Source organism: Ruditapes philippinarum, unplaced genomic scaffold, assembly GCF_026571515.1.
Source record: "Ruditapes philippinarum isolate M1 unplaced genomic scaffold, ASM2657151v2 ctg446_1_1_1_1, whole genome shotgun sequence".
Lineage (NCBI taxonomy): Eukaryota > Metazoa > Mollusca > Bivalvia > Venerida > Veneridae > Ruditapes > Ruditapes philippinarum.
Genome location: NW_026862956.1, coordinates 328,104 through 349,191, shown reverse-complemented (window position 1 = coordinate 349,191; position 21,088 = coordinate 328,104). Strand labels below are relative to the sequence as shown.

At 32.6% G+C, this 21,088-nt stretch overlaps 1 protein-coding gene and 1 pseudogene across 1 annotated transcript; both read left to right on the top strand.

Annotated features, from left to right (window-relative positions):
- Positions 1–13,248: 13,248 nt before the first annotated feature.
- LOC132720741 (uncharacterized) lies at positions 13,249–14,415 on the top strand (annotated as a pseudogene).
- Positions 14,416–17,263: 2,848 nt separating this feature from the next.
- Positions 17,264–20,786, top strand: LOC132720753 (E3 ubiquitin-protein ligase TRAF7-like). Its single transcript, XM_060704965.1, has one exon. It carries the CDS (start codon positions 17,319–17,321, stop codon positions 19,356–19,358), a length of 2,040 nt encoding a protein of 679 aa, XP_060560948.1. The 5' UTR covers positions 17,264–17,318; the 3' UTR covers positions 19,359–20,786.
- Positions 20,787–21,088: the final 302 nt, after the last annotated feature.

Sequence of the window (21,088 nt, the reverse complement as noted above, 5' to 3'; positions counted from 1 at the left end):
TTAACCGTCTGTTATAGACATTTTAAGCTCGACTACCTAGTGCAGTTATTGAATTCATCAACATTTTGTTAATATTTGGTGTGTAGTTCCACGTACATTTCAACAACCACTGGAAGTTTTCTTAATTGCCACAGTCAACGACTTTGGCATTGATTTACACTGAAATATACCCCTTTTATGAGCTGTGAAGTTTTTTGTATAAATCACTGAAGGTCTCCATCCGTAACTTCACACATATCGTTCGGGTCATGTTTGTAAATCACTAACCAAGCCTGAGCACTCTTCGTGACCCGGACTTAATTATTATCAACCTCTGTGAATAGTACATAGTGATTTCGACATTTTGCCTCTCAAATGTGAAAACGCGTAATAATACCAAAAAGTAGCAGAAACACTACAAATTAAATGCTTTGCGTTTCTGTCATCAGTTTGACGTGTGACTTTATCATGTACGTTTTAGTCATAAATCTGTCTTATCTTCGTATTGGCGACATTGCAAAATGAGACAAGCTTACTATTTCTTATCTGTATTTCTACTTTTTGCCCCGAGAACACAGTCGTATGACATTGCATAAGTCGGTCCACTTACCAAGGTCAGCTACCATTAGCAGTATTCAGATGATGTCGAACTTCTATCTTTTATTCATTATTGTGAAAAATGTAGCATTAAGTATAACATATTACATAAAATACATTTCGATAGTCCACACCTCCCCATGCTCCCCTTTCTCGTTAATTGTAAATGTAGCGACGTACACAAAATTGATAACGGTAATGTACTACGGTCGACTTTATTTCCAAATTGACTTAGGTTGTCCATTATTAACCCTTTAGATTTTGCCTTCATGTTTTTACAGCATGTCAGATGTTTATTACCTAAAGACAGTAGCAATAAATGTGAAAATATTTGTCATAAAAGTAGTCTAACGTAAACGAAGTAGTAGTTGGATGGTTGCAAACACTTTGCTATCATCCGTGTTCTTTTGGGGATTAGGCTCGTAAGTTAATACCAAGAAAGAAGGAGGCATACTGGCTCGGACTACACCAGACTTAATGGTTTCAACATGTTTTATGTCGCATTTCCAGTTTTAGTTATATTTATCATATAATCATTCATTTGGTCTGATGTTTCTTAGCCAGTTATGGCAAAAATAAAGATTTATAAGTCTTTCACTTGTTTCGTGGTTTTAATTTGATTGAGTATAAATTGAAGTTTACGTAGTAAACGCGGATTATGCAAGATCTTAATTAATTCTTCTTTCGATTTCATGCATCGTCGGTCCGGTTTCTAATACCACGTGACTAAATTCAGCTCCCTTATCAACAAAGTAGGACCCGCATCAGCAGCAATACGTATGCAGTCTCTCGATTTCCACAGCGCTCTTTGTTCACACGCACATTAATTTAGAAAAATAATTTTACACCACCATCCATCCCCGCCTCTCACCTTGAAGAGCAATGACTTCTGGTTAAGATCTTGTCAGTATGCCTCTAATGGGGATTAGGCTCGTAAGCCAATACCAAGAAAGAAGGAGGCATACTGGCTCGGACTACACCAGACTTAATGGTTTCAACATGTTTTATGTCTTATTTCCAGTTTTAGTTATATTTATCATATAATCATTCATTTGGTCTGATGTTTCTTAGCCAGTTATGCCAAAAATAAAGATTTATAAGTCTTTCACTTGTTTCGTGGTTTTAATTTGATTGAGTATAAACGAAGTAGTATTTTGACTTCCATACAGTATACTAAATCACTATAAATATAATAATTACCAAAAAGCAATAGAAGTAGAATATGGTTCAGGTAAGTGGTAAATGAGTAGCTTTTCGGAAAATATAATAGGACACAATAAATGAAATAAAATTAAACGCATTTTGGGGCATACTAATTATGAGCCTTTAACATAGCGCTCAAGAGGTTAAAGGTCAAGGTTTCGGTGCCAACTTTAAACCTTGCAAAACATGATTATTACAAATGATATTGAAAATAAGATTATATATGCATACTGTTTTTGGTGTTATATGATTAACTTCAAGATCCTTTAAATAATGTTGCTAATTAGCCTAATGGTGCTGCATTTGCAATGTCTCGACGGCTAATATATATTATAGACAATTAGGTGTAAAAATAGTTCGCAATTTTAGTGATAGAAATGTATTTTTACTTCGTCATCGCAGTATCAAATTATATACAGGGCTGGGAATCAAAACTGCGTCGTATCCTACAAAATGTAAACAAACGCCGCCATCTTGGAACGAAAAACGTATGTATTTGTTTATAACTCTTTTTGTTGGAAGTGACTGAAAACCAGATATATGTATTAACACGCTACACTATTTTCCGCTTCGTTCGGTATTTGTTGCTTGAACAACTATTTTGTAAAACAAAAGTTATAGCGAACTTGCAACTCGAAGCGTGAAAATGTGTGGATACGACGCAGTTCATATTGCTTTATCTATCGATTTTCCTTCAAATAAATAATATACTCATTTCAGAGTTTACCATTAACTTCGAAATATAATTTTGCATCATTTACTAAAATTTCATTAAAAAGAGATGTTTATTTTCTAAGAAAATAATGATTTTTACGAAATGATACGACGCAGATCAAATAAAAATATGATACGACGCAGTTGTATTTTTGGCAGTCTTTTCAACAGGTGTAATTTTGGCAATATATGTCTATTTTATGGAAGAATCACTTGCGCTATATAAAAAAAACCCAGATTATTTGCAGTGTATAGCGATGTTCTGTTGATTTTGATTATTTAGAATACATTGTGTCATGTCCAATATAACATTTAATTTGAAAGTTTACATTGCGGAAGCTACTTTACAGTAAAACATGAACATGTTACTTAATTTATCATAATTTTTTTAAATAATTTCTTATATTTTCCTGTATGTTCAATATCATCCCTATTTCTTTTTGGCAAAAAATATCGAAGTCTATGAACCTGAATTTATTTTGGCTAGCTACGCTCTAAATAATCTGTGGTTCTTCATGTTCTGGTTAATGACTGTTTTTGTTTTTTTTAGGTTTGTTTTTAAACTTTCACTCTACACATTAGCTTTACTGGGGGCGGAGACCTCGGGTGCGCCTTTGTGCACTATTTCAGGCAAAACGTTGCACCTACAGAGAATCTCGAAATATCGAAACTACATGTAGCTTGATAGGTTTCCACACGAAAGAATCAAAAGTCCCTGGTGGTTTTCGAATTCATAGCAGTTCAGTTCAAGTGAAACATAAACAACTCGGCTTCGGTCGAAACCTGTCTTGATTTCTTTTCTCAACAATTTGTTAACGTCAGCTGTACAAATTAGCAGTGAAGTTTTAAGATTATAAATATTTGAATTAATAATAAAGACAATAACATTTAACTTTCTTATTGAAATGAAATATTTCCTTAATCTCTAAGATTATTTTTACTTTGATATTTCGGTGCAAATAGCAGAGAAATTTTCAATGTACACAGGGGGTAATCCTCTTTGAAGTCATTTTCTGAAAAAAATTGTTTAATTTTTCAGGCAATTCATTTTCAAATAAAAATCACACTTTAGTTTGAAGGTATGTTTAGATGCCATGTCTCTAGTCTGTGGAAAATTGATGCGATAATCTGACCTAAATTTTCTCTTCAATATAGTGAAAACTTCTTCTATACTATTGAAACGTCTTGTACGTCGTGCATACATCTGTATCAAATTTATCGGTGCAAAGCGTAAAATACCGTAAAAACGGACACCTTCTTTACAAAATAATTTGTAGTTAACTCGATTTTGAACATTTAAAGTTTATTAATGGAGAAGAATGATACTTTAGTGCAAAACTAGAAAATACATTCCGTAGACCTGTTTCTTATCGGCGGTAAAGAAATGCAATACGACAAAATCGGCGGTAAAGTTCCGCGGCGCTGAACATAAAAATGACTGAACGGAACGCATACCCTACTTGTAAAAAATAATATCGTAGCTTAACCATTTATAATATAATTTTTAAAATTTAATGATCTGTTTCAAATAATAAAGCTCATCTGTTCTCACCGATTTTAAACAAAATGAATACAATAAAATCTGCACGTAAAAGACATAATAACGGAATTGACGGAAATTGTTGCTAATTATAAGTAACAAAGGTAGGCATGCAGTTTGTGCATACTTCTTCTTCAGATAGCAAGAGACCTTTACAAAATTTGTAATTCTTTATTTTTTTCAACAAAAAAAAAACAACAACAACAAAGGTCATTCCCGATTGATACAGGGCCCAGGAGAGGTTACCCTGGAATATTGAATTTTGTATCAAAATTCTGCAAATGAAAAAAGTAAAACCACCCCAATTTCGAATCTCGGAACAAGTTTATAAGCATGTTAAGGCGACTTTAGAACACGTTGTTATATGGGTGTGCGATCACGTGTTTCAATTGTATATTGCATTGGATACAGCTTTTCGGATTTGTGGATGCCTTATCACAGGAACTAAAAATGCGTTTCCGAAAAATGGAGCGCTTATAGAATTTTTATTTATCATTTTCCATTTTTGTGGAACCAATAGTGAACTCTGCTTTTGACTTAAGTTTTGTAAACAAGAAATGTTGTTGGACGTTATTATAGAACAGTCCCTGGGGGACCTTTTGTGTGCAAAAAAAGGTCCATGGATAAATTGTTATACCAATGTAAAGCTAAATGTTTGAAGTTTTACCAAAAAATTTGGGTAGACATGTCAAAATCATGGTACGTTTTTTTGAGAATATCCAAGATGGCCGCCAAGATGGCCGCCAAATTATTTTTTAAAAAATGGGCTAATACGGCAATTTACATGCATTAAAATTTTTAGTCTTTTTTGTATTTATTTTGCCGGTACAGGTTTGATGTTAAAAAAAACTTCACCATCCTATTGGAAAAAATATGAAAAATGGAGGCATTTCCATTATTTTTTCCCATATTCTCTGGAATTTCATAGATAAATTTGCCTAAAAAATGCATGAAAAAAAATCATCACAAATTGAATATGGGGCTGACATTTTTTTTCCTTTACCAGCTTAGGAATAGCGGTTTGGAAATTGTAAATGAATATTGTTACCATATACTACAAAGACTTGAACAATATTTATACTAATATCACCCCTTATTTTTTATTCTTTATTGTTAAAATAATGTGGATTTCTTGATATTTCCCTTTAAAGTGGGTGGGGGTAACGAAAACTAAGTCTCAGTATTTTGGGTTAACTTGGTTTGTTATGATAAAATTAAAACTATTGAATAGTCAACATGTATTGCACTTAGGCATGTACCTAAAGTTTAATAAATAATTTAAGAAAACTTAGACTGAAAAATATTTTTTTTTTCAATATTCAACAGTTCTGTTGCCATGGCAACGGGAGAAGTAAGATGGAAAGACCACACCTTGAAACGTATGGACACTCAACTTTTAGCATTTTAAGCATTGTTTATTAAGAAGGATAAATAATCTGTGCACAATGCCATGGTTTAACAAATTGAAAATAAATGTAACATTAAAAGAAGTCAACATTTAATTCTAGCCAAATTATCAACCAGATTATTTTTGAAATTAGATGAATATATTTATTTCAAGAATTTTGCATCATGCATTTGCTTTTTTCAAACTGCTGTACATAGAAAAAAAAGGTCATGTCAAAATGTGAATGTTGTTATGTTTGGAAAGGATAATTAATGGTGATAATAATAAGTAATAGGCAGTCTTAAGGTAGAAATGTATATTAAACATTATCAAATGTCTGAAACTGTACATAGGCGTAAACATTTAAGGCTTTGCCAGCTAAAACGAGAAACAAATAGGTCACTGGTTCAAATTCTAGGTCAACCAATATCAAATTTTAATGACAATCAAATTATATTGTTGAGTTCAAACTTCTTTTGGTTATAGCTTGTATTATGAAATTCAAACTTGCATAAGATAAAATTTTAGGTCAAATGATCTCAGTGTATAATTTCTGCTCAAAATACAAAAAAGATCACTAGAACAAATTAAGGTCAGCTGGCCAAATCATATTGTGTCTGTTTATACACATTTCTTTAGCTTTTCAAAAACAAGAAAGTAAGTCACGAGGTCTTAAATTCTAGGTCACCTTATAACAGTGGGGCCATGATTTGGACAAATCAAAGAGGAACACAAGACAATTCTTCCAACAAATGGTCTTGCATTGTGGTTCTCTGACATAAAGAGATTTTTTTATATAAAAATCGACATCTAGGCAGGGCCATTTTTATGCTCCCCGAAAAATTATGAGGGAGCATATAGTCGGCCGGGGCGTGTGTCCAAAACCTAGTCGGGGAGCATCACCTGGTTCAACCGGTTCTTCTTTTAATCCAGACTCATGATCATTATTTGATGCCTGCAAACTTAGCGCCTTAACGTAGGTGTCGGATGTGATGTCCAGGCGTCTCTTGTTCCACAGACAACACTTGATCTCGGACATTGAGTTTTACGCTCATTTAATTGTCTGTCAAAAAAGTTAGTACCGTAGCTTAGTAGAAATTGGTAATTACTCTTCTGGTTATTTATCCATGAAAGTCAGATAGTTCAACCAACCTTCAAGCTATCAACAAAGAAGTGTTTAAATTGGCGTATAACCCAGACCCGGTCCTTTCATGATTTGAAGGAACATGGTTAAAGTCTTCTAGAAGTTGTTTCACATGCTCTAAACAATGGCGTTAAAGGGATGATTTTATAAAGGATTTTATATATAAGTTAGACTATGTAAATCAATTGTCCCTTGGGAAAGGTAATTATAATCAAACGGATCATGATAGTGTATTGTGTATTATTACTATTATATGATTTATATCGTGACATAAATTGATATGGTCATAGAATGAATGCTTCACACTTAAATATCAAAGCATTTTATTTATGGAGTAGAAAGTTTTCAAAGCTTTTCTTTATAACACAAAGTAAAATGACTCCTGGGGTTAGGTCAACTTTGACCAGATTGTCAAGATTTCAAAAATAAATTAAGTTTTTTTTGACAATGCTTTCAACCCAAAATCTAAGATAATCTAAAATATGATTTTAAAAGTTTTCCTATGTGTCTCCATATGAAATAAGTTGACCCTAGAGATGGGTTTAATTTTCATTTGAATAAATTTTGTACTGGTCTATACAAGGCTACAACAGAAATAATTAGCTATAGGCATCAGTTTGGGAGAAGTATTTTTTTTTCGCTTTCCTTTATGTAAATTGAAGTGACCCCTGGCATAAATGAATTTGACCACAAGATCGTGATTTAAGCAAATTTAATAGTATTATATACTAGGTCCTGCAGTTATGGAGAAGAATATTTTCATGTTTTTCCTATATTTACACTGTGTAAAGAAAGTTTACTCCGGGCTTCCAAGAAACATGAATGTGTACTTCTTGACCTTTTACCATCCATGACCTTGATGATGGTCATGTATATCATAAGCACATAGTCTCATGATGGCGATTATTTGTGCAAAGTTATTTAAAATCTTCCATAAAGTCAAAAAATTATTAAGAACATATAACCTTGATTTTAGTTGCAGCGACCTGGAAGTTTAGGTCTGTTAATTGTGTCGTGGTGGAGATCATTTGTGCTAAGTATTTTTAAAACCTTTAAATTGTCAATAAGTTATAGAGCGGACATGAAAAAAAAAGTTTTTACATTGGATCGTTGAGTGTGACCCTGACCTGCAGAGTAGCAATTCAATTATTGCGATCTGCACATCGTCTCATATTGGTGATCAATTGTGCCAAGCTATTTAAACAAAATTTCATAGGTTTAAAAGTTATGGAGGGACACGAAATGTAGATTTTTATACATTTGACCTTGACCTTTGGTGTAGCAAACCCAATGTTTGCGTTCTGCACATGTTCTTATACTGGTTATCAATTGTGCCAAGATATTTTTTAAAATTTCAGCGGTTAAAATGTTGGAGCGGACACGAAATGTAGACTTTTTTACATTTGACCGGAAAGTGTGACCTTGACCTGTTGTGTAGCAACCCAATTATTGCGCACTGCATGTCGTGTCATAATAGTGATCCGTTGTGCCAAGTTATTTCAAAACTTTACAGCGTTAAAAAAGTTATGGAGCGGACACGAAATGTAGACTTTTTATTATTAAATGAAGAGTTTTAACATTTGACCTTAAAGTGTGACCTTGACCTTGGGGGTAGCAACCCAATTATTGCGTTCTGCATATTGTCTCATTATGGTGATTATTGTGCCAAGTTATTTTAAAAACATTTCAGGGGTTAAAAAGTTATGGAGCAGACACGAAAGTGTTATGGACGGACGAACTGACAGACGGAGTCCATTCCAATAATCCCCTTTCCGCTACGCGGAAGGTGATTACTGATTAACAATGTTGGTTTAGTCCCATCTGAAAAAGCCATACAAATATATCCTATTTTTACGTCACATCAACACTTTAAAAGGCTTTGTGGCGACTTTTCCTGCTTAACTGAGGCAGACCTTAATATGTTTCCCTCCGTGCATTATTTCATAATATTGACACCTTCTGGGCATCTTTTAAGGCAAATCAGAATTACAAAGTATAAAAGAAAGTGAAATTTGGCTTATTCAAATAAAGAAAAACAGTAAAATTGTTTGTAAGATAAAGAAATCAAAGTCATATGTTTCATCCTGATTCCAAAATCAAAATACGTCCTAAACTTAATCTTAATTTGGAACACACTAGTGTTCATGTGCATAACATGCTACCCGGATAATTTTAGAAATGCTGTTTTTCCTCATCTCCAATTACATTGAAAAAATGGTTTTAAGACTGCACTTATATAATGACTTATTTAAAACAGAAAGCTTATATGAATTTTGGATACGTTTTAGCCGCGGGTTATTTCGCATGATTTATTGATATTTATTGATGAAAAAATAACGAAACTGTCACAGTTGATATGATTACCAATGTTTTTGAGAATTTTATTTGAATGTTACCTGTATATCAGTTATAGCTTATTACTACGTGGCGACAATTTACATACTTTTTTTGTGTGAGTGGAACAAAAAAATCGCTCCCAAAGTTTTAACAAACACATATTTTTTCTTATAACTGGTGAAAAACGGTCGAAAACAAAAAACAAAATTTATAATTACACCAAATTTATTAAGTGCCTTTCTGATATATATAACATGTTCAAATGCGTTAAAATCAACAAATTTATATCATTGTTATAAGCATTGAAAAAAAGAATACTCGACATTAAATGAAATTTCAACAATTATACAAATCTAGAAATGACTATGTAAAACTATTTGCATATAAACATACTCTTAAAATTCTTTTCAACGTGATTTATAATAATATTATGAAACAGACCGCCATCTTCTTAAATAGTCACATATTTTAAAAGAACGAAGTGAGACTGCGGTAACAAAACTCATATTGTTTACATATCGGAATTACTTATATTGTATAATTAATTTGAGACTTTTAAGTTTTAGTTTTGTGTACATTCTTCTGTAGCTTGTTCTTAATGTATACTAGAGTTTTTCCCCCCTGTATCCGATTTTCAATACGTAAAAACAATGGAGATTCTATACAACGTTTTTAGGGATTCTGTTTTTCTCTCTATTTAAAACGTGTTTAAATGGAGGGGTTGTTTTTGGTAATAAGACAAGATACCATTTGATGAACAGTCCGGAGTTTGTTGATGATCATTTAAGACATACTGACCGTATAACAAAGCATTAGGTGGTATGACCTGTAGGTCACAAAATAATTTATAAAGAATTTTGAGGCAACGGTGGAATATGGCCTATTTGTTTTGCGTAACAAGACATCTATACAGGATTTATAATTTATGCTGCTCTATATTGTTCAGAATAAAAGAAAGTGTCAAATATTTAATACAAAATGGTGATTTTATCCATGTTTCTCCAACTATTTCAATATTCCAGCTGGGCTTGTATTGCATTGAGATGAGAACACAATCATTTAGGTTTTCCAGATGCATCTATGGCACATTATCTTGAAGATGTTCTTCATCACAACATATTGACATATTGTCTATTCCTTCTTATCACATTTGATCTGTGGGATTTTTTTGCTTTATTTGTTATTTATTATTATTAATTAATGACCAATAAATGAAGAATGTTGAAAATTTTTTTCTCAAATCGGGCCAAACATTAAGCATAAATTTTTATTTTTCAATATAACTTTGAGTAAATTTCATTATTATCTTTTGCTTCTAAAACTTTAAGCGTTTTTTTTGTTACAGTAAAAAGGTTCACAAAATTTTACCGATGGTTTTTAAAACAAATTTGTGTTTTTTTTAAGAAAGTAAAAGTAGTGAAATTTTAAATTTATGTTTTTTGTTTCAAATGTATCCCAATTTTTTGTTTAAAGCATAATCAAATTTGGGCATTAACTTCTACAAAAAATGCTTGGAAATTAATTTAAAGTGAAAGCCTCATAAAGTTTTGGGTTTTCCCCTCATTTCCATTTGTTTATGGCAACGAAAAAAATTTTAATTGGGTTTATTTTGGGAAAAAAAATCTACCTTTTTTAAAAATTTAAAAACTAAGAAAATTTTAAGAAAGTAATTTGTTTTTTCTTAGGGCTTAAAAAATCATTATATTTTCATTCACTAGAAAGTGGGACTCAATTTTTTTTTTACCCCACCCACTTAGGAATGTCAGAATTCCACATTTTCTTACACAAATAAAAAATAAAAAATAAGGGTACATTTAGTAAGTTGTTGATCAAAGGTTTTGTTATAATATGGTTAGGTTGATCTGAAAATTAAATTTAGTTTTCACCACATGGGCCCGACTGATAGGAAAAAATGCTAGCCCCATGTCGTTTTTTGATACTTTTTCCATGCCTTTTTTAGCAAAATTTCTCTAATAAACAAGAGTATATGATAAGAAAAAGGAAAAGGACCCCTTTCCATATTATTGTTCAAATAGGATGTTGAAGTTTTATAATCATCACCTGGTACCCAAAACCCAAATACCGAAAAAGAACTAATTTTTATCAATATAAAAATTGAGTAAATTAGCCATTTTTCAATAATTTTGGGCGGCCATGCCTTGGCCCGGCGCATACATAATTTGGATTTCCAAAACGTACCATTATTTGACATGTTCTACCCCAAATTTTTTGTTTAAACTTCAAATTATTTAGCTTTTACATTGGGTATAACATTTATCCATGGACCTTTTTTGCACACAAAAGGTCCCCAGGGACTGTACTATTAGCACATCTAGCACATAATTTAATAGCTGAGCCAATATGCAGCCAAAAAAATGAAAATACAACTGCGTCGTATCATATTTTATTTTCAACTGCGTCGTATCATTTCGTAAAAATCATTATTTTCTTGGAAAATAAACATCTCTTTTTTTATGAAATGTTAGTAAATGATGCAAAATTAAATTTTGAAGTTTATGGTGGACTCTGAAACGAGTATACAATTGATTTGAAGGAAAATACGATAGTTAAAGCAAAATGAACTGCGTCGTATCCACACATTTTCACAAAAATTTTGCTCCGCTTCGAGTTGCAAGTTCGCTATAACTTTTGTTTTACAATATAGTTGTGCAAACAATATATACCGAACGAAGCGGAAAATAGTGTAGCGTGTTAATACATATACAAAAAATGTATCTGGTTTTCAGTCATTTCCAAAAAAAAATGTTTTTAAAAAAAAAATAAAATTTTTCGTTCCAAAATTTTGGGGGCGTTTTTTTAATTTTAAAAAAAATTTGACGCAGTTTTGATTCCCCGCCCCGTATTTTTTAGGTTTTGAACAAAAAAAATTTTTCAATTCACCAGGACACTTATTTTTAATTTTTTCCTAGTTTAAACATGAAAAAAAAATTTAAAAAAAAATTTTTCAAAAAAAGAACACTAATTTTTAAGTAATTTAATTTTTCCCAAAATAGACCCCTTATTTTTCTTAACAAATGTTTTAAAATGGACAAATTATTTGGGTAAAAAAAATCACTTCCAAATCGTTGTAAAAAATTAGAATTTCTAAAAAATTTTCCCAAAAAAAAATCATTGTACAAAATGGTCATTCATTTGCCACCAATCTCTGTACAAAATAAAACGATTAATTTTTTTTAGAAAACAAATCTACAAAAGGTCCTTTTCCTTGCCACCCAAAATTTCTGTACATAATAGAAAAAGTATTTTTCTAAAATTCACTTTTACAAAATTGTCAAACATTTTCACCAAAAATGTACAATGAAAACCCCCCTAATTTTTCCCAATTAACCACTTAAACTAAAAAGGGCACTCATTTGCTAGCAATCACTGTAAAAAGTAATCAGAGACCATAAACATATTTTTATATGTTAAAAAATATAACACATTTTTTGGAAAAATCTATGAACTGGCAACATTCTAATTTTTAAAAATTTAAAATGAAAAATTTTTGATTTTAGTCGAAAGGGATAAAAACTTCAAAATGTGAAACCACTGGACAAAAGCTGCATCTCGGCTTAAACTTGACTTAACCTTTGTTTGAAAGAGTTCGTTATATACACCATAATATAAACCAAAAGAAGTCTCGAGGCAAAAACAAATTTTTAAAGTCATGGTTATTGTGTTGTATTTAATTTGCGATTTAATACAAAGTAAATTCAACTTTATGAAAAGAAAAGATGAAAAACTATTTTGGGTGATTCGGATAAAGCTTGCTATTCTAAAACTTCAAGGAAATGCTAACATTAGCCTTTGGTTTGACTAGCATTATACAATTTAAATTGAAGCTGTATATACAAATATATTAAAAATGCTTTTGTTTCATACCTTACAATCAAATTGTTATAAAGTTTAATCCAAATAATCATAAATATATGTGAAAAATAATCGTGTAATCGAAAACTGCTATAATAGCAAGTTACAATGACAATATGCTTTTTGAAATAGTCCCCGGAAAAATTTGAATGCCCGGTATTTCCCATTATTCTTAAAAATAAAAATACAAAAGATAAACAACTTTTGGGTCAAAAAAAATTTGGGGTAATTGGGAACCCATTGCAATTTTGATTTGAGTTCAGTTATTTTTATTAATCACTGTTCCGACAGTTAAGTCGAATCGTTTTAATGTTGGTGAAAAAAAGTTATGAATCAAGAGTCGGACCCAAGTAAGCTGTCCCATATTGAACACGTGTTGGCATTATCCAACTATCATTAACTTGAAATTAAATGAATGGTACAAAACAAATATTTATTGAAACATTGATAATAGTATGCATGTTTCCCTAAGTTTACAGAATGATGATTCGAGGAATATTTCTGGTTTGTCTTCTCGGGGCATGCACATGTCATCAGCTCCACATTGCTAACCGTTGTTCACATACGGTATGGGTCGGAATTCTCGGAAATTCAATTCCTGATGGAGGTATTTTAGAAATATCCATTTGAATTACAAAATAGCCGGATGAAGATAATTTTCTATTTAAAGACATTTTAAAGGCAATGTTCTGGCACATTTAAATTGAGGTAATAAAATTTTCCTACGAAAATACCATGCTATGTCATTAAATGTCTAACACATAAGCATACATATATAGATTTATTTCAAAATAATAATTTAGATCTGCATCCTGGTGTAAATGTTATTGTGGGTAAGGTAACTCCAGTCTGTTTAGGGACTTTAATCTTTTAGGCAACGTTTTAAAAGTATATGTATCATTTTTTCAAAGTTTTATTAATCAAAGAAAAAAATGATATTCTTACATGCGTATTACTGAGTATCGTTTTTACATAAAATGTAATCGAAATTTTCTCTACCGAAGGTGGATATATGTTAAGTGCTGGATCCTCTAGAAGTACTAATGTCCCCAACCATTGGTCTGGACGGGTATGGGGAAGAACCGGATGTTATGGTAACAAGTGCGAAACAGGTGACTGTGGTGATGGAAAAATTCAATGCAACGGAGCAGGTGGCGCCCCTCCTGCAACACTTGCTGAGATTACATTCGACGCCGGCGGTCTCAGGGACTACTATGATGTCAGCTTAGTTGATGGATAATACCTACAAATGTCTATGAGTCCACGGGGTGGATACAGGTCCGGAAGCGGCCATTATTACTGTTCAAGAGCAGGTTGCAATACTGATCTAAACAAGAATTGTCCAAATGAGCTTGCCATTCATGGCACAGGAGGAGTCGTGGCTTGTAAGAGTGCTTGTCTGGCATTTAACTTGGATAAGTATTGCTGCAGGGGCTATTATAATACACCGCAAAAATGTCCCCCTTTCAGTTATTCTCAAACGTTCAAAGACGCGTGTCCAGAAGCATATAGCTATGCATACGACGACCAAGCAAGCACTTTCACGTGTGTTGGTAACTCTGTTGGTTCAAGTTCGTATGATATTATTTTTTGTGGCTAATAATTTGTTGTATTGTGTTGTCAATAAAGAATCAAGACCAATTTGTTTGATATATGCGAGTGTTTATAGATCATTAAGTTGATGCAGGAACCTTATCAAAATGTTGCGCCGTGAACATTTTCATCCAATCGTTCTTTTCAAATAGGAGCATCTCTAAAAGAACATGTCTCGTGATATTTTTTCTTCTCGAAGTTCTATATATTGTGGGATTTTTTAAATCCTGCATTATTGTTAATGGTACACTCAACAGAAGTAATAGCAGTTAATACATGTACTTAATAGCATGCCATATTATTTTGAATCAAAGTTGAACTTTGTAATTAAGCAGTAAAATAAGTGAATTATTTGAGTGAGAAATGGTCTAAATAACTCGTACTCGTAGGACACTGATTTCTGCAAAACAATGTGTTACCTATTAAGAATTGGCAATTATTACTAGTATAACATTTAAACACTAACATATTGAGACGATTTGTATGCATTGCTTACATGAAACAATGTGAAAAGGAAACATTGTGAGTTTGACCTGAGTACGATCATTTAAATCACCTATATCATAAATTGAAACTTTATCAGTTGAGGAACAGCTCAAATTTACCAAAAGAAGTTTTCTTTTTGGTAGTTGTCGGAAAAAAGAATATGCACGATTTGTTATATATGACGTACACTCGTTGTGATCTTGTTTTCAACGAAGTATCTATATAATTTTGATAAGTTTTTACTGAAAAACGCTTATATGTATAATATCCCTAGCTATTGCTATCTGATCAACAAACTATTATGGTAAGAAAATTAGTGTACTTAAAGGGGAAAAAAATCAAAAGGATTTGATAGATTGTCTATTTAAGCATATGTTCTTTCATATAGAAGAGTATATAGAAAAATGCCATTATATAACATATTAAGCAGTATTGTTTATTCTTTCGTCGACTAATCGAAGAAAAGGGGGTGCATGTACAAATGTACTCACCCTGGCGTCGAAGTTGGTTCGGCGTCACACTGGTTAAGTTTTTGCTTGCAAGTTGGTATATATTCAAAACTACTGGAGGGATCGAATGGGTTGAAACTTCACACATTTGTTCCCTGAGATTATCTAACATGATGGACACATATACCATAACTCTGAGTTTATTGAGTAATGCTCTTTTTTACTGCCAAGCACTGAAAAACAGTCGAGTGCGCTATCTTGCGGACAGCTCTTGTTATGATATAAACCAGGCGGCGAAGCTAAATCTTAGCATGATGCGGCTACTATAAGCGACATTTTTCGACACTTATTTTTTCGTGTGGTTGCTACATAAATACAAAATGTATATATTTGGTATTTTTGGTTTTGGTCCATTCTTTCTTTGAGTCTCGCTCCCAGCAAGTTGTAGTTGAAGGTCAAGAATCAGGAATTTTACCAGTCCTTTCATGTGTCCACAGGGCTCGGTATTAGGTCCCTGCATGTTTTCTATTCCAATATAAATGATCTTCCTGATAGTGTCAAGGAAACTGCATATTAGCCTCAGGTCGAATACTGCTCTATGGTTTGGCATCCTTGACAGATATACTTAATTCATAAGGAAGAACGAGTCCAAAGATCAGCTGCTAGATATATTTCTAATGATTATAACTGTACCCTTCAGCAGCGTCGAAACATCAGTGCTATAACCTACTTGTAACAAATCCAAAACAACATTGTCTTTGTTGACAACCAACACTTTACTCAGACAAGAAATCTGAACAATTTAATTCCTTACTCGAGGACACAATACCATCAAAATTCATTCTTTCCGAGGAGTAGCCTTCCTCTAAGTGTTCAGTCTAACCCCAGTTTAATCATCTTTACTGAGAGGCTTGACCCTTTCTACAAATTCTAATATGCACACTATGTCTTGTAAATTAAAAGTCTTGTAGAACTTTTACTCTTTTATCTTTTTAAAATTGCATGTAAATAATGTCTTTTATTAACAGTTCCCTGACAACGGCCTGCTAGTCATAATCAGAATTGAAAGTTTACTAACCTTGCAAACCCGCGTTAATTATAAACTCTAAGGTTTCAATTCAAACAAAGATCATTCACAATTTAAATGACTTTTATTAAATTACATTTCTCAAATAAAGTGGTTCTAGTTTATAACATTTCAAAATCTACTACAATCTTATGTTCGTCATGATTTACAGAGTTTAATATGAAAGCAAAATTAAGTTATTTAAGTTTCTTATTTAACTAAATAGAAAACACTCCTGAGAAAATATAATAAAAATAGATTACTTATCCAAATTGAAACAAAAAAATAGCCCTACATTGGTAAAAATTGTGGCTTATCTCATTGATCGATTAGGTAAAAGCTACCTTGGCGTCCTTGAGGCAAAAGCAATATCGAGAAGGTCAAAATCTTTCTTAATTATATAGTCTGACAAAAAGTGAACTCAGTAAAAATCTCATGCTAGAAAATAAAGGAAATAGGGGTAGTTTCAAATTAAACAATTACTTAAGAAAACATTATCAATAAATAAGAAAACCATAAAAGCGTAACATTAAATCATTAATCTTGAAACGACCAAAAATTTAAGAGCACCAATCTTACACTTGAAAAGTCATGGATTTAAGTGAATTTGAAATGCTACACCGTAAACAGAAGAAATTTAGAGAGAAATTACTTTAATGAATTAAAGATAAATAAAATTGTTTTAGAAATAATCAAAATCTGCCACAAAAGCAGTATCATGTAGATATGATCTTTTGTCACTTGCCGGTAATAAATTAAGTTTATTTGTCTAATATCTTATATCATTATCAGTTTTTCAAAATAAATTGTGCTTAATGCTAGAATCTAATGCAAATTGGATTAGAATTTGCAAAAATAATATAGCTCCTTTTTGCTTTTTGTAGTCCGTTAGGTTAATTTGTTGACTCATTGCAAGCGTCTAGTTACTTCCTGAAAGTTGAAACAAATTTATGCAAAGCGAGACCGAAAAACACAATTTCCACCCTTGCGCGGAACTTGATATGGATGGCAGCCATCCTATTCCAGCGTTTGAAGAAGAGGCAATACATGTGTCCGTAGATAAGAGGAATGATAAGGTTCATTTTGATAGTAAACCAAATTTACCGAAGTCGCCAAACGTAAGCCACGCCAGTTACAGGTCACGAGTGGGAGAGGAAGATGACAGTGTGATATCATCGACTATTGCTTCAACAGCATCAAACACACTTTTGAGTCATGCGGACAGTACTGATTCTAGTGGAGTCTCTGAAGGCTGGCACATGTTGGGTGTGCCACAAAACAGCGAGAGTCGACTTTCTCAGACGTCTGTTATGGGTGATGAGGATGAAAAAATAATTGTTTTTGTAGATGCGCCAAATAAGAAATTATTCTGTCGTCTTTGCAGTCATGTATTCAAAGATCCAGTTATCGTAACTTGTGGACATACCTATTGTCGACGTTGTGTAAGTCACCGGTCAAATGAAACCTGTCCAGTAGATGGTCACAGTCTAGGAGTTGTTGTTGCTAATATAGCAGTTTCAGAACAGATAGGTGAACTAACAATACACTGCAAATATGGCTGCCAAATGGCAGAAGATGGGCAAACCTATATTGTTAATTCTTCTGCATGTCCAGTCATTGTGAAAATAGCAAATAGAAGAGATCATGAAGATGATTGTGATTTTATGCAAGTTGACTGCCCAAATAATGCAGGCTGTCCACCACTTTTGAAAAAAGAGCTTGAGTATCATTTGAAGCATTGTAGTAATGTAAGATGCCCACATCAAAAATACAGTTGCGATTTTGCTGGAACTCAAGATGAACTTGATGAACATTTGAAAGTTTGCAAGTTTGAAAGTATGAAAGAATTTCTTCAGCGCACAGATGAAAAAATAACTGATTTAACGTTTGCACTGAATTCCAAGGATCAAGAAATTGGATTTCTGAGATCTATGCTTGGAAAACTATCTGAAAAGGTTGAGACATTAGAAAAAGTTACAGAAGTTAAAGTTCAATTATTGGAGCATAATCAAAGCAAAATTATGGATGAAATTGTAGATTCCAGAAGAGAATATGCTGTAATTGCAGATGAGTTGTCCCATATCAATACCTATTTAAATCTTGGTACCATGAACATGGGAGCATACGACCCACAACAGATGTTCAAGTGCCGTGGAACTTTTGTTGGGCACCAAGGTCCAGTTTGGTGCCTATGTGCATTTGGTGATTACCTGTTTAGTGGTTCATCTGATAAAACTATTAAGATTTGGGACACTGGTAGCACATATAAATGTATGAAAACTCTAGAAGGTCATACAGGGATTGTGCTTGCTTTATGTACTTATGGTAATAAACTATACAGTGGATCGCAAGACTGCAATATCATCATATGGAACATTGACAATGATTTTGACAAATTGAAAGTAATTGAAGCTCATGACAATCCAGTATGCACCTTGGCCTCTGCCAGAAACATGCTCTTTAGCGGTTCGCTCAAAGTGATAAAAGTTTGGGATGTTCATACTCATGAATTGAAGTGCCAGCTAACTGGATTGAACCACTGGGTTCGAGCCCTTGTTGCAACACAGAATCTTCTTTACAGTGGGTCTTACCAGACAATAAAAATTTGGGATCTGGAAACTTTAGAGTGTTCACGAGAGTTGGAGACTTCAGGAGGGAGTGTTTATAGTATTGCCCTAACAAATCATCATATTCTCTGTGGCACCTATGAAAATATAATACATGTTTGGGATATAGGTACCCAGAAGCAAGTAATAACGCTGAGAGGGCATTCTGGGACAGTGTATGCTCTTGCAGCTTGCAATACAGCAGCAGGAACCAAAGTGTTCAGTGCCTCCTATGATAGGTCATTGAGAGTCTGGAGTATGGACAATATGATATGCTCTCAAACATTGGTGCGACATCAGGGAAGTGTAGCAAGCCTTGCAGTATCCAGAGGGAGAGTTTTTTCAGGTGCTGTAGACAGCACTGTAAAGGTGTGGCAAGCTTGATGTGTATGAATGTACATAAAGTTCCAACTACAAAAATAAATAAATATCTTAAAAGATGGTGAATATGTCCAGATCTAGTTTGGTAATAAAATCATTTATCTTTAAAACTGCTGTCTATCAATTTCTAGTCTTACTAAGAAAATTAATAAAAGTGGAACAACCAGTCAACAAAGGATAAGTTTAAGGTCTTATTTAATTATGTTAACTTATTCTTGTTTAAGATTTTCAATTTTGAAAATAGATTGCTAGAATCTCAATGTACATATAAAACTTAAAGAAACATTTAACAGAATTGATAATTACAAGACCTCCTTTAGGTTTGCCAGAAGTAAGTTTATTTAATGCAATAGTTCCAACATTTTTGTTATGTTTATACCTCATTATTTTAATATTTTGTGTGATAGTTTATGGTAGGTTAATTATGTAAAGTTTATTTTGTCACATTTCATACATGTACAAATGATATTGTTACTGTTTCCTCAGCTTTAGAAAAGTTTATGCTTCTTTTCGCTTCATTGTAAATTATTTACATGAAATAACTTGGGGGTCACATCAAGACCCACAAAACTACCAGTACACAGTCACAGGAATACCCTTTAATGATAACAACAATCAATACAAAGTTGTTCACTGGAATACCTGATTATGAGGTGATTTTAATCAACTTTTCAAACAAAATTTTCTGAACAATGAAAATGCATGTGTTTAATTGATAGAATTTATAGCTATGCTGATTTGTTTATTATTTTTGCAAGAATATTCTCTGATTTTACACAAATAGTGGACTGCCATTTTTATTGTGAGAAAACTGTATGATAGCCTTGACATTTTTGATATGATAATGTATTTTTGGATTGAAAGGGAAAAATTATTTTGGTAGTTGTAAAATAACAAAATGGTTTTAGAAAGTGTGATGTATTGGTGTATTTCATAAGGACTAGCAGTATTGAGATGCATAAATAATTGAGTACTCAGCAGTAAGATAGTATATCTGTTCCTATAAGCTAATTTATTGAACTATAAGTATTTGTAAGTTAAGCTATAAAGAATATTTCTTTGTAAACTGGGAAAAAAGAGCGGTTATTTTGGATTTAGAATGGGGCTTTATTATTTTAGGGCCCTGGTTATACAATATAGGGTGAAAATGCTTAGTTTATTGACATTTTCAGTTGGCTTAATGCTTACATTTTTAGTTTTGATTATTTTTCAAATTTTTGGTGTACATGATGCTGTGTTGTTAAATTCTACTGGTACTGGTATATATTCAGTTGTTTATCATACATGTATCTTTTTATGCCCCAGCCATGTAATGGCCGGGGCATATAGTGTTACCCTGTTCGGTCATTCTGTCATTCCGTCATCATCAGTTTCCGTTCATTATCTTAGTAACGATTGCACACATTCAGCTCCAAATTTTGACATATGGATATGTCATGAGAAAAATACAGGTCAATTATCAAATTTTGTCATGGTATGATGATTTTTGGCCAAAGTTGTGCCCTTTTACTTTGAAAATAATATGAAATTTCAGTTTCAGTTCATTATTTCCCCAACGGTACAACACCATTCAACTCAACACTGACATATGGATAGGTCATAAGAAAATAGCAGGTCAATGTTGCAAATTTGGTCAATGGTTCGATGATTTTGCGCATTTTACTTTGAAAATAATATGAAATTTTCAGTTTCCGTTCATTATCTCCCAATGGTACAACACACATTCAACTCAA